General features: G+C 41.4%; 1 protein-coding gene across 1 annotated transcript in view; it reads left to right on the top strand.

The window, feature by feature from the left end:
* The first annotated feature begins 5754 nt into the window (after positions 1-5754).
* lmtk2 (lemur tyrosine kinase 2) overlaps positions 5755-21157 on the top strand; it is a 31452-nt gene continuing 16049 nt past the window's right edge. Inside the window, exons 1-6 of the mRNA XM_079746621.1 lie at positions 5755-6268; positions 15813-15946; positions 17833-17986; positions 18585-18661; positions 20301-20419; positions 20652-20739. Of these exons, the coding sequence (XP_079602747.1) occupies positions 6169-6268; positions 15813-15946; positions 17833-17986; positions 18585-18661; positions 20301-20419; positions 20652-20739 (672 nt within the window). The 5' untranslated portion in view covers positions 5755-6168. The remainder of the gene's footprint in view (positions 6269-15812; positions 15947-17832; positions 17987-18584; positions 18662-20300; positions 20420-20651; positions 20740-21157) is intronic.

Raw genomic sequence — 21157 nt, 5'->3', positions numbered from 1 at the left:
AAACTAATTAGAATTGGCCCTCCAATGTATTGCGTAAAATTCTTAAAATACTTAAAAGAACAAAACATGTGGTAAGTAAGGGAAATAAATAGACCTAAAGGAATGCAGAATGAACAACATTTCTACTGATCTATTTCAGGAGAGCACAGAACTCTGTGGGGAAGAGAAGAGACAGGTGAATCAATCAGTAATTATGCTCCCACACACACACACTCACAAAAATACACACACACACACACATACACACACACACACACACACACACACACACACACACACACACTGGGCATGCCTTCGACGTCTGTAGCATGAAGAATGTAACCTGTCCACATGCACTTTTCACATGCACATATTATCTGTTCACAGAAGAGGAGCTCCCGGTCAGGAATATGGGGTCCGCCCTAAGTCACTCCCCCAGGCCCAGACCACCAACTCCCAACCCCATTGTTGGCCTCGGGTACCCCAATATCCATAGCGTCAAACAGGCACAAACAAACCCACAAACAATCACGCACGCACACACACACACACACACACACACACACACACACACTGCTCTACTGCTCTACAACATCTACACGCATGACTGCATAGCCTCCAGCAGCTCAACCTCCATCATCAAGTTTGCCGATGACACCGTGGTGCTGGGTCTCATCACTGGCAACAACAAGCTACCTGAACCGAGTGGCAGACCTGGCACTGTGGTGTCAGACCAACAACCTGGCCCTAAATATCAACAAAACTAAGGAAATGGTGGTGGATTTCCAGAGGACGCAGGGCATTGGGGTCACTCCACTAACCCCACTCATCATCAGTGGGGAACCTGTGGAGAGGGTCCCCAGTTTCAAGTACCTGGGGGTGCACCTCACTCAGGGTCTCTCATGGTCTTTCCACACACAACCCCTGGTTTCCAAGTCAAGGCAGCGGCTGTATTTCCTTCGGCGGCTGAGGAAGTTCAAGGTCTCCCCATCCATCCTGAGGACCTTCTACTCTGCAGCTGTGGAGAGCATCCTCACAGGCTGCATATCAGCCTGGTATGAAAGCTGCACCGCACGAGACCGGGCTGCCCTGCAGAGGGTGGTGCGCTCAGCAGAGCGAACCATTAGGTTAACCCTCCCCACCCTGGAATATACATACAGCAAGAGGGTGAGGGCAAGAGCCAGGAAAATCAGGCAGGACGCCTCTCACCCAGATGCTGGCCTCTACACCCTGCCGCAGTCAGGCAGACGCCTACGCTGCCTTAAAGCTCGGACTGAGAGACTGAGGAGGAGCTTCTTTCTGCAGGCAGTTAGACTGCTTAACTCCGGTGGACTATAACTCGCACTCTTGCACTTTCTGCACCACTTTCTATGCACTTTTATATACCATTTTTTAATATTTTGATATTTTAATTTTTTTAAATGACTGTTACAGCATCGCCTCATTAAGGGATGTCTGTTTTTAAAATACTATTATCTATTATTTATTCAGGTTCCAGTAATTTGCACAATGAAATGACAGAGTGGTGACCCCTTTTTAATTTAATTTCACTGTATGTAAAACGTTATTTTTGCAAACATGTGACCAATAAAACTTTGAACTTGAACACCAATTCACAATATCTACATGCAGAATACATTTTATTTGTCATTAGCTATTTTGCATACAACTTTAAACATCCCGTTCCCTTTGCCCCGTTCAGCATGAAGGGGTGGACAGCTCTCCTCCTGATTCTATCTTTCCAACCATACCCCCTCCTGCATCCAGCAGCAACAACACAATGGCTGACAGCTGCCCATTCCTGCCGTCTCCGTCCTTATCTCCAGCAGCCGACAGGGCCCTGGACCGTCAGCACCCGGGCCCCCGGGGAGAAGTTTTGCAAGAAGACCCTTGAGAGCGGAGGACACACAGACACCTGAGATAAGAATTCATACTTCCACAGTTCTGATGGTATCGGCTTGGTTTTAACGTACAACATTTGCTAGACATTTCTCCTCTACCTCCCTGTTTTAATCTCGTCTGCCTTTACCTCTCGCATGGAGGTCTATTCAAGCGGCTTACAACTGGATACTAAAAGCACAAACACAGACGCTTGCACGCACAAACACACACGTGTACACAAACAATGGACACGCTCACACACATACACACAGGAAGTCACACGCACACGCATGCCCACACACACACTCAAAAACTCACTCACATCACAAACACACACACAGTCACACACACTCATTCTCATGCATACACTCGCATATACGCAGTCAAACACACACACACACACACACACAAACACACACGCACACATACTAACACACACTATTCTAAATAACACATACACACACACACACTAACTATACACACACATGTACAAACACAAACACACACACACACACACACACACACACACACACACACACACACACACACACACTTTTCCTGGTCTAGTACGGTGAAGACACGCTCTCCAGTGTCCTCCGCAGAGCGACTCAAACCCACTTGGTCAAAGAAGGTCTTGTAGTCAAATGTTTCCGGGGCTGAGTCCAAGGAAAACTATATAAGGGCAGAGAGGGGGAAGGGGGGGGGGGAAATATATCATTACAAGAATCATGAATGAGGAAATGAGGGAGAGAGGGATAAGGATAGAGGGGTAGAGTGAGAGTTAAGGAGTGAGATAAGGAGAAGGGTGAAAAGGAAGAGAAATAAGGAGGATCAGAGGGACATGGAGAGAGAGAGAAAAATAAAGAGAAAGAGAGTGAAAGGGGTAATAGAGGGTGAGGGAGACAAATAAAGAGGTAGTGGAAAATAAGGGGGACGAGTAAGAGAACAAAACAAAAGGGACAGATGGACAGAGAGATATAGTGAGAGTGAAGGAGAGGATGACAGCGAGAGAGAGTGACAGACAGACAGACAAGAAAGATAGTGAAATCGAAGAAGACCGAGGGACAGAGTCAGTGACAGTTGGTGAAGAGAAAATCGAATTATTGGCTTAGTCTGACTATGATTGGATTATTAAAATGCATGTATACACCTTAGTCGAATCGATTCGGGTTACTCATAGTCTGATTAAAACCCCTAGATTATTAGATTGATAGTCGCATTAAGTGTGCATGTATACGTTCAATTCAATTGGAATCGGATTATACGTTCTCCGCATGCTCGAACTCTTGTCCCGGGGCCGTGAGCCGGAAGTATAAGGAGAAGATAGTCATGTTGTTGTTGTCGCCGTCGAAACACGAGAAACGGCGATTTATTTAAAAAGTTGGCGAAGAAGATGGAGGAAGCCGGTGTCGTTACCCCCTATAAGAAGTGTATCATCATCAACATGCATTCAGGACACAATCCACTTCTGTTGCGAGAGTAGCGTATGTGTGTGTGAGAGAATGGCGGTGTGTTTGTGAGTGACCTCAGCGAGTGAGTGGACGAGCGAGGAGAGCGGGCAGTAGCGTGTGTCAGTTTAGTGAATGAATGAGTCTGGTTCTGTCTGTGCAAACATGTACTGTAAAGTTAGTGGAACTACGAATAAAGTACCCAGTCCGTCAAGAATCGGGGGCCGCTTCATTCCGACCTATAAACAGCCTGTCAAAGTGAAGGGTGTTACCCCTGAGAGAACATCGGCCCTGGAGAAAACGTCTCTCCTGTGCTCCTCGACTACGGTCTGGGAGCCGACAGCAGGAAAAGTGTAACACTTCGATTTCACCCAAGGCTGAATTAAAAGTACATGTTTTTCTAAATGTTGGTCATCAACGAGGTTGTAAAGTAGTAACTTCGGGCACATCTGTCAAAATATATTTTTTTCTTCATTCATTGCGCCGCGGCCAAACTGACAGGGATATTCAGATATTATGAATCTTAAAGACTGCGTCGGGTTCTCCCAGTCTCTCTGGTACTTCAGCAAACAGTACAGACTAGTAGTGGGGGTTATCTCGGCAATGGTGGAGAAGGAATTGGGGGAAAGGAACTTTGGCTTTGACTCTCTGAAGTCCAGATTGAAACACGACATGAGTTGAAAGGGATTGTTGCCGTATGCGGACTCCCGGAGGAGCTGCTCCGCCGCCGCCGGAGTTGTCCGCATACGACCGAGAGGTCGGAACAATGGAGCGTCGGAGAAATTACATGGACCCGAAGTGAACGGACAGCTGTCTACTGAAAACACCTTTCTCGAATGCCGCCTGAGTTTGTTGTTGCTAGTGACGTCAAGAGGTCAGCCGGTGGCTCTATTAGTTGAAATGGGTATCGTACCAGGGCATGACATGCTTCGGCCAATGAATCGATTTTCTCACCACCATGTATACTCGGACAATTGCAGTTGTCCGATTGAGGAGCATAGTCGAACTATGGCTTTAGTCGGATTAAGCTGTGCATGTAATCGTACTGACTCAGTGCGTGTACTTGTATGCATTTAAACACCTTTAACCAATCTACTTCCCACAAAAATCGGCACATGTACAAGTGAAATCGGACAAACATCGACCGCGACTCTGACATCCTTGTCATTCAACATCCCTGTAAAAGCCAAGGCCTTGCGTTGCTACACACACACACACACACACACACACACACACACACACACACACACACACACACACACACACACACACACACACACACACACACCAACACACATATAATAACAAAGTAAGGGCAAAGTGTTAATTTAAGAGTTTAATTAAATGGACACTGGTGTTTGTCTAACACTCTTTCAAAACTCTTACAGAACAATAGAAGGTGTTTTTTTTCTCCCAATAAATCATTAATACACCATTGAGCATATGGGGATGATAACCACACTGCAATTAATCCTCCCTGTGATGATCCAAAATATAAATCCCAAAAAAGTAAAAAAAAACGTCCTTCCCGTATCTCTCCTAGTAGTCTCTCTCTGTTTCTCAGCTGACGAAGCTTGTTGCCTGCCAGCTGACACCCCTGCCTTGTTCCTTTGTGATCCACAGAGCAGAACACAACCTGAAGTCTCCGTCCTGAAGCCCAGAGAGACTTGCCTCTCTTGCCAACCTCCTCCTCCCCATCACCTCATCAAATGGAAGCAACTGTCCTGACACACTTACAGGCATATACAAAAAAATTCTAAATTAATAATATGAACAATACAATGAAAAGAATAATAACTTGATTAATTTAATATATTATCATTACTATTAATATTATCCAACTGCAATGTGTCGGCTAATACATTTGGATAAATTGGTTCATTTTTAATGGTTATAATAATTTTCATACATTTATTTATTTATCTTACAATGTTTTCAAATGTTGATGGATAATGTAGGTCTTATCATTTTATTACACTTTATACTAATTCAGTTATTAAATTCAATATGAATCCCCTTATTTGTTCAAACTAAGTGCAAAATGTTATCTTGTTGCAGCATTAAGGGAATTCCACTTTGAATGAGCTTGTCCACATTTGTATGTAAATTTGTGTTAACGTGGAATTTGCACATGAGCCTTAAAGGAATGTTCTTCACAAAATCCCAAAATGCCAAATGATTACATAATTAATATACTATTATAACTATTATATACATTGGCTACTATCACTAAGAGACCTGGCTCCTAGTTCAAAATAATTGTCTCATATACTTCGATTATAGCAATACACTGTGTTAATAAAATGATACACTGTTCTATTAATGGTGCTTTCCATTTGTGTGTGGCAACTGTGTGAGGCACTGTAAATGGTGATTAAATTAAATGCATGGTGGCAGCCTCCTGTGCTTACGCCCCCATTCCAGAACGTGACGTCGAAAAAGAACATGGCGCTCTGGAGGAAAGGAGTTCCTTGACAGTTAACGATATTGATCAATTATTTTTTTGTTTCAGTATGGATATTTACATGACTTAACCCGTACACATCAAACTATGATATGCGGAAAATGTTACGGTTCATGTTCTCTTTTTATGGACGAGGACACTGTAAATCTGGTAGGGGTTTTGCTAACGTTAGCTGAACCTGTTAGCGTCGGGATGCTAGCCGAAGCTAACATGCTAATGGGTTATTGCTAAAGAGGCAGAAAATATGCTTGCGCTGCGCGTTGGTTTATCTCCACATTTATTACTATGATACTGGAAGCCAATGAACCAAACGCGTTATTTAAATAGTTGTAAGTCATTTATCCATTTTGACAACTGTTCTGTGGCTAGCGTCTGTTAGTGAGCTAAGCTAGAAGGATGGAGAATCGTCATGGACTTGTTTTGGTTGTCGGTGGGATCCTTCTCTCGGAGTTGTTACTGTGTCAAGGTGCCCCTATACAGTACTTCCACAGATCAGGTGAGACATCTGTTTTTCATTAATACGATTCATAAATATTATTTAAAAATGCTGTTTTCTGTCCACGTCAACAGGCAACCCCGTGTGATAGCGCCTGGCTAGCTTGGTTTGTAGATGCTGTGTGCTAGCTTCAGGTTCACCGGCTGGCAAACGCTTATAGCAGGTCCTTGGGCTTAGTTTAGCTGTTGTGCTAATGTTTAGCTTATAGGATGCTAGCAGGTCGTCAACCAATGCAACGAACCAGAACTACCTGTATCGAAGGTGACTGGTATCCAGTGTCTTCTCTGAAATATTTGTTGCCCTACCAAGCCCATAATAGTCATAACAATCATATGACCAGCCTGGTACAAGTGGCTAAGCCTACTGGCAGTCTGACAAGCAATATGACGTTTGTCTGAGTAATATTTCAGTAGGAATGCATAGGTAGCCTTATACCTGTGCCCAGTCAAAGCATCTGTCAAAGTTTACGGTCAACAACAGAATCCTATCAGCATGGAAACACGACCCTTTTCTTTGATAATGGCAACCAAAATAAAAACGGTAGACAATATAATGGGGGCATTCATTAATTTAATGTGAGTAAATATGTGATTACAGACACCTGTACCCACAAAGAGCCTCATGTTTGGGGGCTCACTTTTGTTGAATTACACTTTTTCTACATGTAAGGCTTAGAAAGGCCTGTGTCCCTGTGAATGACATCTTGGTGTTTGGCCGTGATATGTAACCATAACACATACCTGTCTTATCAGCACAAGTCAATGATTTAACAGTTAGTTGCATGGAAACCTATTATTTTTTTTAACTTTTGATGGAGTGTAGTTCTTGAGTGCACATAAGAATGCAGGATTTACATTCAATGTGTGAACACAACAATTGCCTCGAGGTGATGGTTGGTTGCACGCACACACACTTTAAAACATTGCGAAGAACTTTAAAACAATAAATCCAGAATAATGAGTGTGATACAGCCTGTAATAATCGCCAATAGCTATCTTCGCACGGAACCCTTTGCGTTTCTGAACTTTGAGGCATCGGTTAGCTACTGTTTTACAAAGTATAACAGTCATTGACAGAACTTGGTATTGTGTCCTTTAGTTTGTTAATGTCAAAGTATGTATTGGTCATTTAAATTTATATTGGTAAAGAAAATTGCAATATATTACATGCATGTATGCTGTAGACTGGAACAAAATAGGCAATATAATGGCTGATATATATAATTAGTCTTATTAGCTGTTAATAAACTCAAACCTGAACCTTGTCAGTCCATGCAGATAGCTCGTTCTTGTTGCTGTTTTCCAAACATGATTATATTAGTATTACTGTTTTGTAATTTTTTTGCAGATGCATTCATCTAACAATTGGGAATTCAGTTTCAGGCAATTTCCGAACCATCAGGGTAAAGGCTAACATTATGAATCTGATGTTTTGTTACAGACTTATCCTTGGAAAAATATGTGGATAGTTGGGTTGGCACTTTCAAAAAAATACTTGGTTACCGATTGGTTATCTAGTTGGCAGTATGTATGCTATATGACTTGTCAAATTTCCTCAGCATGTCATTCAAATTATTTGCCTCTGTGAATTGTTTATTGGATTCATATTGGCTACTACCCTGACAGATTGTAATATATGTATATATTTATGTATATATAGGGCTTATCTAAGTTATCTGTTAATGTCGTAGCATTTAACATATCCTACATAGAACTAGGCTCATTTAAACTGAGATTTAAAATGCATAGAAACGAGGCAAAAAAAAAGACCTCAACTCTTGCTCTGTGATTAATGCATAATTTAATATGCCAAACAACTTGAATAAACCTTGCATCTTCCTGTTGTTAGGATTCCAAGATCCCAGTTGATGGGCCGGGAAATCTATAATAATATGAATCCATCATTCAGATAAGAATCAAAGAAGGGATCCACACAACACAAAGCATTAAATAGACCCTCCGTATGCATTGTGACGGGACTCTGTCACTGAGGTGAAACGCTAACTATTATGGTTAACTATTAATCATCATTGCGGCCAACTATGCATAATTGTTCCTCGGTTAAGCTGTAGGCCCCGTCCACAAGGAAACGTTTTTTTTTGTGAAAACACATACGTCTTGTGCGTTTGGGCGACCGTCCAGACAGATCTGGCGTTCGGTGCCCGAAAACACACTTTTTTGAAACCATGTCCGAGGGGGAAAACAGAAAAAAATGTCCCTATGCGTTTTCGTGTTAGGATTCGTGTGGACCCTGATACGCAAACAATGACGTCATCGCCGCCCCACCAGCTGGGCAACGTCAGAGTTCCGTCAAATTTGTTTTGTTTGATTTGTATTATTTTTTTAGCTTTAAAACCAGCCTGCTCGATTTTATGCTCTGTATTTTATGCTCAATTTACAAGGTTTAACAATTGCTTTCTCCTCCTGGACTGTATGTTTGTATACAGCTCGCAGGCTGGATGCGCGTGCTCCACCTCGTCGTCTTCTTTTATTGGAGAACCAGCATATTGAATATGTACTACAGCGTTTCTACAGCAAGATGCGTTTTTGCAATGAGTCCATCTTTACGTAAAAATCCCTGAAATGCTGCCGAGGAAAATGGAGGGGAAAAGATTGTTTTCGCTCGTGTGGACGGGGCGTTAGTCATGTGTTCCAAGTTTCTCTACTCAAGCTCAATTTCTCCAAGTGAACTCCAGCAGGCCAATGTTATACCTTTGTTTACATGGTTGAGTTGTTAACCCTGAAGAAGGAATCAACAATTATTTTAATGATTACCTCACTTTAATTTTATTGATAGTCCATCTTTGGGAAACATAGACCACAGTCTGAGGTCAAATTATGTAAAATAAGTCTGTTTTTACCTGCAAACTATATTTTGTAAATAATAAAATAAATTGTGCCAGGTAATTTTGGATAATGTTTCGCTTCAACCTGAGTCAGACAGAAGTTGTATACCTTAACCGATCTCTGCTAAGCAACACATTTCCACTTACAGCGACATCCTCTGGGTCACTGCTTCTTTCACAGAAACTCCCCTTAAATGTTACATTTCCTGAAATTGTTTTAACTTTAGAGACGCACCATTTCTCTGGTTGCAGCAGCAATCAAAGAAGAAGAAGGCGAAGAACGCTTGCTTTTGAGATAATACAAATGGATAGGAATCATGGCAAATTACCGCCTCAACAAACTAGGGATGTGAATAACTCAATCAGTGGGTGGTATGAACGAATAATCTATTATTCGATGTGTGCCGACATTCACAAAGGCAGCCATGGATCATGGGCAAGAAATCACTTAATATCTTAAACGCAAAAATAAAACCCAACACTGAAAAATCAAATTTATTCTGGTATTAATTAGAGAAGTGCATTTCTGGCAAAAAAATGCTATTCAATACATATAATATATCGTTAGCATATGGTAACTATGGCCAAAGAAATAACTTCAGATGGTGTGTCTTTTTACAATTTATTTGTTACCAGCATTCGTAGTGTTGATCAGCAGAGAAATAGTCTGCCAAAGACGTTGAAGTCGTTTAGCAACCGAGGACGCTGGGGTTGATAAGTTACCGGACTACTTGCGGAAAAATACGACAGAAAAAGAAAAAAAAAACCACATTCCTTGACAGCGTTCATTATAGCTTAGCAAGGGTGAATTATCAAACAATTATTCACCACCGCAAGTTGTGAAGGCTCATGCAAGGGAACGAAGCGTTCAACAGCATTGAGAAGAGCCGTGTGAAAAATAAAGAGTCACATTCATTATTCGATTTTCTATGTGACGGCTATTCGACGATCGTTGCCCATCCCTACAACAAACAGCAGTGCGCCGCATAGCTCTTCTCTGCTAATCAGGTTGGGACCTCAGAGCAATCAGTGAGAGACTGTTGATTGAATGTAACTAGAGTTTAGATTCTCTGCCCGAGCCTGAGCCCGACCCGATATTTCCCACCACTATCCTCGGGCCGGGTCGGGCCTTTTTTTGTTTTTTAATCATTGCTTTATTGGCCTAATCTGGGGCAAAATCTATGCCATAAATGCCGAAATCTATGCCGTTCACTTGCATGGGTAGTAGTCCGGTAACTTGTCAACCCCAGCGTCTTCGGTTGCTAAGCGAGTAAAGCGACGTCAACGTTTTTGGCGGACTATTTCTCTGCTGATCAACTCTACGAATGCTGGTAACGAATAAATTGTAAAAAGACACACCATGTGAACGCCACTTCAGGGTGAAGCACGACACCTCTGCTGCGCGTCGATGTCCTTTTCACCCTGTCGGGGCTTATTTTCCTGATAATGACCGGCGTTGTATACATTATCCAATGCATATATATTTTGCAGAGTAGGCCTAAGTAACAAATGTGTACAAAGTTATACATGTATTAAAAAAAATGTCAGGTTGAAACTGGGCTCGGGCTCATAATTACAGTTAATGTGTCGGGCCGGGCTGGGCTCGGACAAACGTGCATGGGCTCGGGCCGGGTCGGGCTTGATTTTCTGGGCCCGATCTAAGCTCTAAATGGAACCCGGAGGCTGTTTGTTGTGGGGGGTGATTAGGCAGCAGGATGATGTTGATGGTGGTCAGGTTGGTTGGCTGATTAGGGCTGCGTTGGCTGACTTGTGTGTGTCCTCACCCGTACTTTGCATCTCATGCAGAGTGCCACAGAGATAGCATTTGGTTGTCCTCAATCGCGACGCTCCCGCACACACACATTCACCAGTTGCCTAGTTGAATTGCAGGATGAGGAGGTGGCTCAGTGTTTTCAGTTGAACTTGTGTTGGCTAAACCCATCAACACTTAACATAGTCACTCATGTAATGCAAGAAAAGTGGCATTCTGGCTGGGATTCACTGCTGTGATCGTCAATTCCGTTTAAGGTAATCAAGGGTCCATTCGTTTGTTTTTATTATTTAATTTGATGTATACTAAATGGACCTGAAGTTGAGTTACAAAGGCTACACCACAGGAAAAGGGTATTTGATCATGCTTTTAGTACTATGCTACTGGTAGTACTGTTTGTTTTGTTACTACCCACCCCAACTGCATAAAACTGCATCTGTTCACTCTGCCTATTATACCATTATGAGATAAGAAACTTATCAAGCACTTTATTTGTATACTTTGTAAATTGATAGCCTTTGGTTTGCATCCATCACAAATAATTAAGCCATAAAACAAATTAGTGTCATATAGTGTGATTAACTAATTATATGTTTTAATTAAATTATGGAATGAGAATAAAGGGTAGTGCTTCAGACACCTGAATAACCATCAAGCACACCCGCTTACACCCTGCCACCTAGATTGCCCAGAATAATTCCCTTGTCTGACATACTGGGCTTGCTGCAACCTATATCATCTTGGCTTGTGTTTCCAGCCGACACATGAAGCAATAGTTACTCTTGCTCGAGTCTTGAAACTCTGGCCTCATGGCCAACGTGTTCAGCATGTTGTTTTATTGTGTTTTTCTGACTTTGTAGGGAACCATCCTTGCGTTAAACAATTGGCAATGCATTTTTGTCTGCCAATTATTCACTCTTGCATTTCATTTATGTCAAATTTTGGATTTTGCCTGTTTTGCCTGATGGGCATCAACACGTTTTTAAATTAGCCATGGGGGAGAATCTGAAATAAAGGATTTTGTAGCTATAATCAGCAAATGGCTGAAATAATGGCTTTAGCACTTTGTACTTCCACTGTGTCCAACATTGAACACAGCAACAAGGCATGACGCTCATCTGTTCTGTTTTCATGAATAACAACTGAACCGCCTGCTGGTATTTAGGCTTTTGTTTCTTCCTCTCTATTGTTATTAGATATTTTAATCACTGGGATCTGACCGACTGCTTCTGGTTTACATATTTAATTTATATCCTATCCTTGTGGTTCACAGGCTAGATTTGTCTTTGGTTTCTTATGTCTTTAAAGATTGATTACATTACTAGTGTTAATTAAACTAGTATGTAATACCCCAATGGACGCAGTTTGCCTGAAGCGACCTTTGAGCAAGATGCCTTACCCCTACCTGCTAATTAATGACGTCTTGACATTTTTTTGTTGAAAGCATCTTCTAAAGGACTTCATCCATCATTGGGGCATCCTGAAGGCATCACAACTTAAGAGGATTCATTCAACCTTGTTCCACCTTATTGGAACCACTACCTGGACTGAGTGAACCAGTGGGCGCTGATGCCCCCTGAGGATTTCAAACAGTGTGTGTTTTAAGGTGCACTGCTTGTGATCCAATGATTCGTGATTGAAAACACCTTCCAAATACAGGCCAATAGTAACTTATTTTTTTTAAATAAATCTGTAAGCTGCAGGATGGAAAAAGGTTGTGTGTTTCAAAATAGTGTAAGATGCTTTGTAGTATAAGCTGCATCATATTATGCACCAGGGGCCTCTGCGCCACGTTGCTGACTTTTTAACACTCAAATGCAAATAACTGAAAATAGCGGATGATTTCTTTGAAGTCTTTTAGGTTGCAAAACGGTTTACTCAGTGTATCTGTGTATTGTTCTTGTCGCGGTTGGGTATCATTTTTACTTTAGAGGCCCCATTCTCGACCTGGTGAAATTTTTCGAATATATCAGGCCTAGATGTATCCCAGTAAAATAGGTCTCAAAAGAGTTTGTGGCCAAAATTCTCCCAGGGGGCGCTATAACTTCCAGTTTCAGTTTAACGCTCGGCTTGGCCACCTATGGATAAAAAAAACAAAAAACATGCTGATTTTTGCCGAATCGAGACTCACAATGTCCGTCTTCCTCAGAACCATAGCTTTAAATGTTAAAGCTAAGTTTTGATATTTATGATCTATGGACTAATAATCGTTGGATAGGTATTGATTGTTTAAAAAATTTGCAAGTTATGGCAAATTCAATATTTGTTAATTTGGAAACAATATTCTATCAAGCTCGAGTCATCTTCAGAAGGAAGCGGAACTTGCCATATACATAGAGGCCTTCTGAACACGTGTATACACTTTTTTTCAATAGCTAAACAAATTTAGGTCACAGCAACAATTTGCGCTAATGCTCCATTTCCATCGCAAGGAGGCAGGAACTTGAAACTTGCCAGGAAAATAGAGCTGTGTGTTTGTGTGTTTTCTCATCTGTACGAGTATGTCGATGTTAAGTACAGCGTCTGCCACACGGACCTTGGGACGCTGGTTCGATTCCAACCTCGACCAAACATTTTGTGAGACATCGCATGAAATAGATTGATGTTTATTGTGCAAAACCCATGATTCGCCTGGATAGGCGGTGCATGGCTGATGCGCTGTGAATACCTGTGGGACTGCTTGTTCTATTAATGTTTTGCGTAGTTTGTTTCAAGTTTTAGTAAAAAATAAAGCTGCAAGCAGAATTTTATGCGGGCCAAGCCTAACCCAGACCATTAACACCCTGAGTAAGACCATTAAGAACTTTTTTGTTTGCATATGGTTGACAACACTGGAATAGCCTTAACTTAGATCTGTTGTATCAAACTTTCATAACTGTACTGTCAAAAGGCTTATGTGTCTTTAAAGTTTTCAATTGATCGCTGTAGCACCCCCTGTGGTCTTATTTGGATGAACTTTAGCCTGGTTAATCTATGCTTCTTAAGAACACCACGTTTGGTGATGATTGACTCAAATTAACCCCACCTTTAGTTAACATTGATTAGGCTAATTTGGCCATCCAGCGTCCAATTTGTTACATGTTCTGGGTTCCCTCTGAACATTTGTTCAACATGAGGAGAGTCAAATGTCTACAGGATTTCATGACTGTTGATGAAAGGGGTCAGGAAACATTGCCGTCCAAAGTTTGCATTTTCAGTTAATTGCTATAGCGCCCCCTATGGCTTGATCTGGATAAATGTCGGAGCAGTTCATCTTAACCCATGTGCCTCTAACTACACAGTTTGACGATGATTTGGTTAAGTTAACTTCGGCTTTTGGTGATAAGTTACATTTTGACGTTTTTGAGCCTCTGGCTGACATGTTGTTTTGTCATCCACTTCATCTTACTTGAGCAGTTGGAACTTTGTTCCCCAACTGTCACTAAATTGGTCCCACTCAAATCAAACATTCAGTCTAGGAACTGTGGTGATTTTTGTCTCAGGCCAAGACCATGTCGATGCCACTCCCTAATTGAAAAACAGTGGATGTCAGACCCCCTTCGGGGTCTTGTTCGCGAGTGAGGTTTGATGGTGCGTGAGATTTGCCGGAGAATCTGAGCAGTGGGGGAGATATTGCGTTCACTTTACAGCACCGTTGTGACGAAAAGAGAGCTGAATCGCAAGGCAATGCTCTCGATCTACTGGTCGATCTTCGTTCCTATCCTCACCTGCCCCCGCGACCCGACCCTGGCTAAGCGGTTAGACGACGAGGATACTTTTGGAAATAAATAAAACATCAAAAAATATATAACGGTGCATTATTAATGATGCACACAATGTACTATTTGGAACCATGGAATGATAGTGAGCTAGATGGAGAGGCAGACAGCTGCTGATAGCACCGCAATATTTCACCATGATAGTGAACTAGATGGAGAGCCTGACGGCTGCTGACAGCGTCGCGATATGTATGCGGACAGCTTTTGAGGAGGCATGCTGTGGTAACAAGGAGCTGTTCCTTGTTCTTCACATGGGCTTTAGACTTTAAGTGATTATCGCGCATATATTTATACGGTCCAATCAATTGTATGTTGACAAATTATGCTCTTGTACAGCATAAACCACACAACATTTTAAGCTGTCATCGCTGTTGTAACTTTGTCTGCAATCTGCATGTTGCGCCGGCAATTTTCTTTTAGTTTTATTTCCCTCACTGTGTAACGTTAAATAATTGTCAAAATGGGTTTAAATGTAGCTGCCGGTGTGACAAAACAACACTTTTCATATACAGTTTTGGAAAAAGAGACACAATGCATCATCCTGTATTTGCAAATTACTGAAGCAAGATTTTCCATTATCCAAATAGAGTTGGTAATTTCTGGTTTCTTCCACCATAACTTTGGCAGTATTTTTTTTCTTCCTTTTCGCTGAACGCAATAGACCAAGATTAAAAATTCAGACAATGGGAAGTACTTGCGTCCCAAATGTCTGCTTCATCCTTATGCTGTGCTTTTATTGGATGGTTGTTATTCCAGACATGGTTAAGTGAGTTGGGTGACAGAGCCAGGGCCTATGAGAAGGTGCAGACTCATTTTTTTGACGCCACTGGACTAAATTTAAGATGCCTCTCATTTGTCAAATAATGTTAGTTTGTATTAACCTCAATTAGGGATGTCCCGATACCACTTTTTCACTTCCGATACGATACTGCAGCTTTGGGTATCTGCCGATACTGATATCAGTCCGATTTGTTTACTCTTGGGCCACAATTGGACCGATGCCATGGATCGGATCGGGACATCCCTAACCTCAATATATACTGTGTCTTGCTCACAGAGAAGGAGTTTGCTGGGTTATGTTTTGCATCATCACATAGATGCCATGCAAAATGTGTTTGCTCAAATGCATTACAGTGGTATTGACGTTATGTATGTATTTATCTCCCCTAGGAGAGAGCAGTGGGAATGCCCCATCCCTCTCTCTCTTCCTGCCCCTGGTGGTGTCCCTGACACTGCTGGTTGTTCTGACGGTGCTGCTGGTCAACTGTGTCACCTGCTGCAAAGAGAGAGAGATCAACTTTAAGGTAAAAAACAGAAAATGATGACATTTGATGACTTGAATGAAGGTGTTGTAGTCAAGGTCCAACAGCTATTATTGAGTGTAATTTTTAAGAAATGGCATAGCAAGCGGTCAGCTATCAGCAATCTAAATGCGCTTTGAGAACATTTAATCTGTGCATCTCTTCCCTGTTATGGGCTAGCTAGGGAATCCTTTTTCCTGTTAAACCCAGGTGCGGACTACAACAGTTCTCAATAGCTGCATTCACACATATGCGTAAGGTTTTCTATGCTCCTGTTATGCTCCTGATGGGCTGTATGTGTGAACAACATATCCTGACACTGGTATCCTGAATATGTCCTGAAAAAAGACTACCCCTGAGGTAGTATTTTCTCCGTAAGAAATGTTAATTACCTTTTATATGTGAATGAGGTGTAGAAAGTCTGTACTTTTCACACCGCTTAAGTGGGCGTGTTGATGACGCTTCGTTCTGCATTTGCATGTCATTGGCCCAATCTCAATTTCTGGACTCACAGACTTTATTGCTCGTTCTTGCGAAATTATTAAGGCTTTAGGGCTATCCCAATGCCGAATTCCAAAGGGCGTGAGGGTTTGAGTCCACACTTATCGAGCCCTTTCCGTGAGTCCGCACCAGTGCAGACGTTACCTAAGGGAATTACCCACAGTTCAAAGCGTTGTGACATTTACCGCGTAGACCATAGGGAAATCCGGACATTAGGAAGGTAAACAACAAGACACCGCTACTGTCAATACGCGATCAGATGGGAATTTCGGCCTTATTTTAGCGAGCCGGATCATTTGGATCAGCTCACCAACAAGAGCCAGCTTTTTTGCTCCCAAACAGCTATTCATATTAGCTACTACTTATACCTTTTATAATTCAGCCAAATGTAGCCCGTTCTGATTTATATTTAGTAGGCCCTATGTGTAGGCCAATCATCACCTAAATTATTCAATACAACCTTTATACTGAAGTATTCAAAAGTAAAAATTATATTTTCTAATATCAATAATTTGCTGTAGCTGATCATTTACAAAAGAACAAAAAAAACCAAAAAATGAGAATTCCCAAACCGGCAAGTGTCAGCAACAGCTTTGTCATTCACTGTCATGCACTTCACTAGAGAACGTTCCCAAGGTAACGTTCTCTAGTGAAGTGCTTTCCCAATCCCATATACCTATCTGAGCCCATGTGGCCTCACACACTCGCTCACTTAGCACCTGAGATCAATTAAGTCTGTGAGTCCTTAGTCCTTAGTCCTCAGGGCTCACTTTGGAATTGGGCCACTGAGTGGCACCCTAAATGATTATCAAACCTGTTGCCTTTTTGTTTGCTGAATGGTAAAAAAATATTTAAATGTTGGCACTGTTTTTCAGAGTCATTCGTGGTGAACACTAAAAGATAGGTCTTATCATTACCCTAAAAGTACACATCAGACAATAAATTACAATACATGAGTCACAGCTGCACGCGTATCTAGATTTTCTTATTTTACAATTGACAGTGGCCACACTTATCCCACCTCCTGCGAACTTAGACCCTACGTCATATCCAGCCCCTTGTAAGCCCACCCCCCGTTGATTCTACTGGTGTTGATTGAAACGACATCGATTTCCGCATTATCAAGTGTGAATAAGTGTGTATCACCCTCATGGTCGAATATCCTGATATACAAATGCGGCAAAAAGGCGGAGGACATGTGTGAAAATGACTATAGTTGGAGAAACACATGGAGGATGCAGAGAGGGAATGTTTTTTTTTGTTTTTTTTCTCTCAAATCCTACCTACATTTTTTATATAATTAATTATAGCTGTTCCCAAACTAATCCCGCTCAACCCAAACCTTGTTTATAAGGCTCAATATTCAACTCTGCCCTTATTTCCCTCAGGAATTCGAGGACCATTTTGATGATGAGATAGACTTCAGTCCCCCTGCGGAGGACACCCCCTCCATGCAGTCCCCTGTGGAGGTCTACACTCTGGCGGTGCCTCCCGTGGCTCTTCCGGGGCCCCCACACCTCCAGCCACAACCTCATGCCCAAGGTCACTAAAATTTGGGTGGACTTTTGCTTTAACTGCCTTTACAAAAAGCATTTAGCATTTCCCAGGGGATAATTACGTAAACATGATGATAGAGGTTTTCTCAATGGCCAGAAAAATACTTATGCTTAATTGTCATTTAAAGAGCTTATTTACCTTAGTTAAATGTTCATATATTGTGACAATAATGGTGTTTGATACATAATAAATAAGCAATTTTTTTTAGAGGTAAAAGGTACAAGTGAAACACTACATACGTAAAGGAATTTAGTCGATATTGTCACAGACACAGCTTTCAGTAATTTACTTGTGTCTAAATACAACCAATGCAATATGTGTTGGAGAACTGATGTGTTGTCCTTATGCATAGCTTGAAGGGTATACTGCGACGTCCCCCAATCCATTACAAGCCATTCATTCTACTTAACTTATTTGCTGAAAACATTCACCACTTTGGATCGCCAAGGGATATTCTATAAGCTCCATGAACACCTAACCGTCAAAATACCAAACATAAATTGAACTCAGTCGAAGTAAAACCGTGGGTAGTGAGTTCCTATTAATCGTTTATGCGTTTATGTTTCCTCATTCTGGTGAACAGATGGGTCGGCTGGCTCTCTGTTGGCCCGACACAGCCTCCGTTATATCCAGGAGATCGGCAACGGCTTGTTTGGCAAGGTGAGTCTTATCAACCTTTTCTTTCTCAGCACTGTTGTTACTGAGAAAGAAAATTAAACACAAACCAAATGTGTCCATGCTAATCGCATATATCTAGGGCAGGGATGGGCAACTTTCATGATAAAGAAGGACACAATTTTTCATCATGACTATCAGGGCCACTTGACCGCGCACTTCAACTAAGAGAGAAACTACAAAATAAGTCTAAATAAGAACAACATATTTGTATGCATGTGTCTGTGTGGTAATTGAACCAACATGCATTAATTTCATACAGGCTATTGAATAACGCCTACACACACACACACACACACACACACACACCCACACACACACACACACACACACACACACACACACACACAGTGGCGGAGTGGTAATCGGGAAAGTGAGGAGAATTCCCGGTGGGCCGTTAAGGTTTCAGGGCTGTCGGGCTGATTACTGCGGGATAACAATATTGCGTTTATAAAAGTTCCTTGCAGCGCCCTCCGGCAGCCTGAGCTGTGCGCCCGCAACCTCTCACTCACTCAACAGACGCAACACTCACAAACTGTCAACATCGCAACCAAGTCGATTTTGTCTAGAGGGGAGTAACTGAGCGGCCCCTCCTGAAGTGGTACAGCCCAGGTGGGCCTTGAACTGCGATTGGTCAGAAAGACGTAACAGCTAATGACAACATTGAACTCTCGTGCAGGCTCGAACAGAGTGACACACAAACACAAACACACTTTTACAGAGTTTTTCACCCGCTCCTTATCCTTGCTTGCCCCAACAAGTTTGTGCGGCGTGCTTGTTGTTTTGTTTCCGGTGTAGATCCGGTATGGTGTTGTAGTTTTTCTAATGTGACTAGTAGTTGCTAGACAGCAGGTGAAAAAACGACAACATTTACCAAGCAAAAAGGGCGTTAATCGTGTGATAAAAAAATGAACACCATGAAAATTGGTTTGCGTTAACGCCGTTAATAACGCGTTAAACTGACAGCACTAATATATATATATATATATATATATATATATATATATTTACTTTTCTTTTTTGTTTCTATTTCATTTTAAATTATCTGGGGGCCAAACTGAGTGATGCTGGCTGCCAGTTGCCCATCCCTGATCTAGGACTACATTTTATGTTGCAGATTTATGCATGCATACTCATTTGTTTTTATTTTACATTAAAGCTTGGCTAGGCATTTGGTGAAGCCATTTGGATGCATAAGCTAAATTTTGAGTATCTAAGTATCTAACCTCCCTTTAGGCCTCCCTTCAAAGCCACTGCCCCAAAACACATGACTAGGTTGCTAGCTTAAACAATAGGTCTGCCTAGCCTTGTGGAAGACTCCGGTTGTGCGCTGAGTTTGTATGTAGGTATACAGACAGCAAAACCATCCAATCATTTCATTCAGGCTGAATTTGCTGGCTTATTACAGGTGTGCAACAACAACAGATATAGCATTTTCTTTTTGTTGCATTTGATTTATTGATTATTGATGGGATTGTAAAGAGAATTTCAACAAATATGACTTAAAATGCTTCTAAACGACCTACTATAGTGCCTTCTAACTATATGAATAGCTCCTGATTGATTAATACAATTGGTTAATTAAAAAAATTGTTTGTTTTAAAAGCAATGTATGTGTTCCCAGGTGCTTCTCAGTGAGATCTACACAGACCCAGGTGTAACCAGGGTTGTGGTCAAGGAGTTGAATGCTAACGCTAGCGCTAAAGAGCAAAACAGCTTCCTGCAGCATGGGGACCCATACAGGTGAGGTAGTCCCCATCATCATCATTATCATTATGCTCACTAGCTTGAAACAGATTTGAAGTCTATTGTAAAATGTTCAATCATGCTAATAATTATAAAATAATTGTTTCCTCTCATGTTAGTAGCGCCCTTTGTCTTTACCGAAGGACATTACATTGATTTTACCATTATCAAGTCATACATTTCTTTCTAAACCACTGAAGTGACTAATAAAAAAAAATTGTGTTTGCAGAGTGCTGCAGCACCCAAACATCCTACAATGCTTGGGACAGTGTGTGGAAGCTATTCCCTTCCTGCTGGTCTTTGAATACTGTGAGATGGTAAGGGTCCCTCATATATTTATTATTCTATATATATGTTTTACTTTTTCATAGTTTGAGATATAAATATCTCTCTCGATAGGGTTAGGATAAAACCATAACCAGTTAATTGCATTCCTAGTTATTGGTTCCTTAGGTATAGGTAGGTACATATAATCAGTTGTTCCCAAAACATTTTTATAATCACGTCATTCTCCAATCCCATAATGTTTTACAAATGTTAGGTTGTAAGGGATAAACCTGAATAACCAGCAGTGACATATCTCTATATAATAATAATAATAATAATAATAATAATAATAATAATAATAATAATAATAATAATAATAATAATAATGTCATTCTTCCTTTTGCTCTTACAAGCACCATGGTGTCTGGGGTCTTATTTTCAAACCCGTACCCGCCATACTTAAAACCG

Source organism: Pollachius pollachius, assembly GCF_949987615.1.
Source record: "Pollachius pollachius genome assembly, chromosome: 11".
Classification (NCBI taxonomy): Eukaryota; Metazoa; Chordata; class Actinopteri; order Gadiformes; family Gadidae; genus Pollachius; species Pollachius pollachius.
This window is presented reverse-complemented; position numbering and strand designations above follow the sequence as displayed.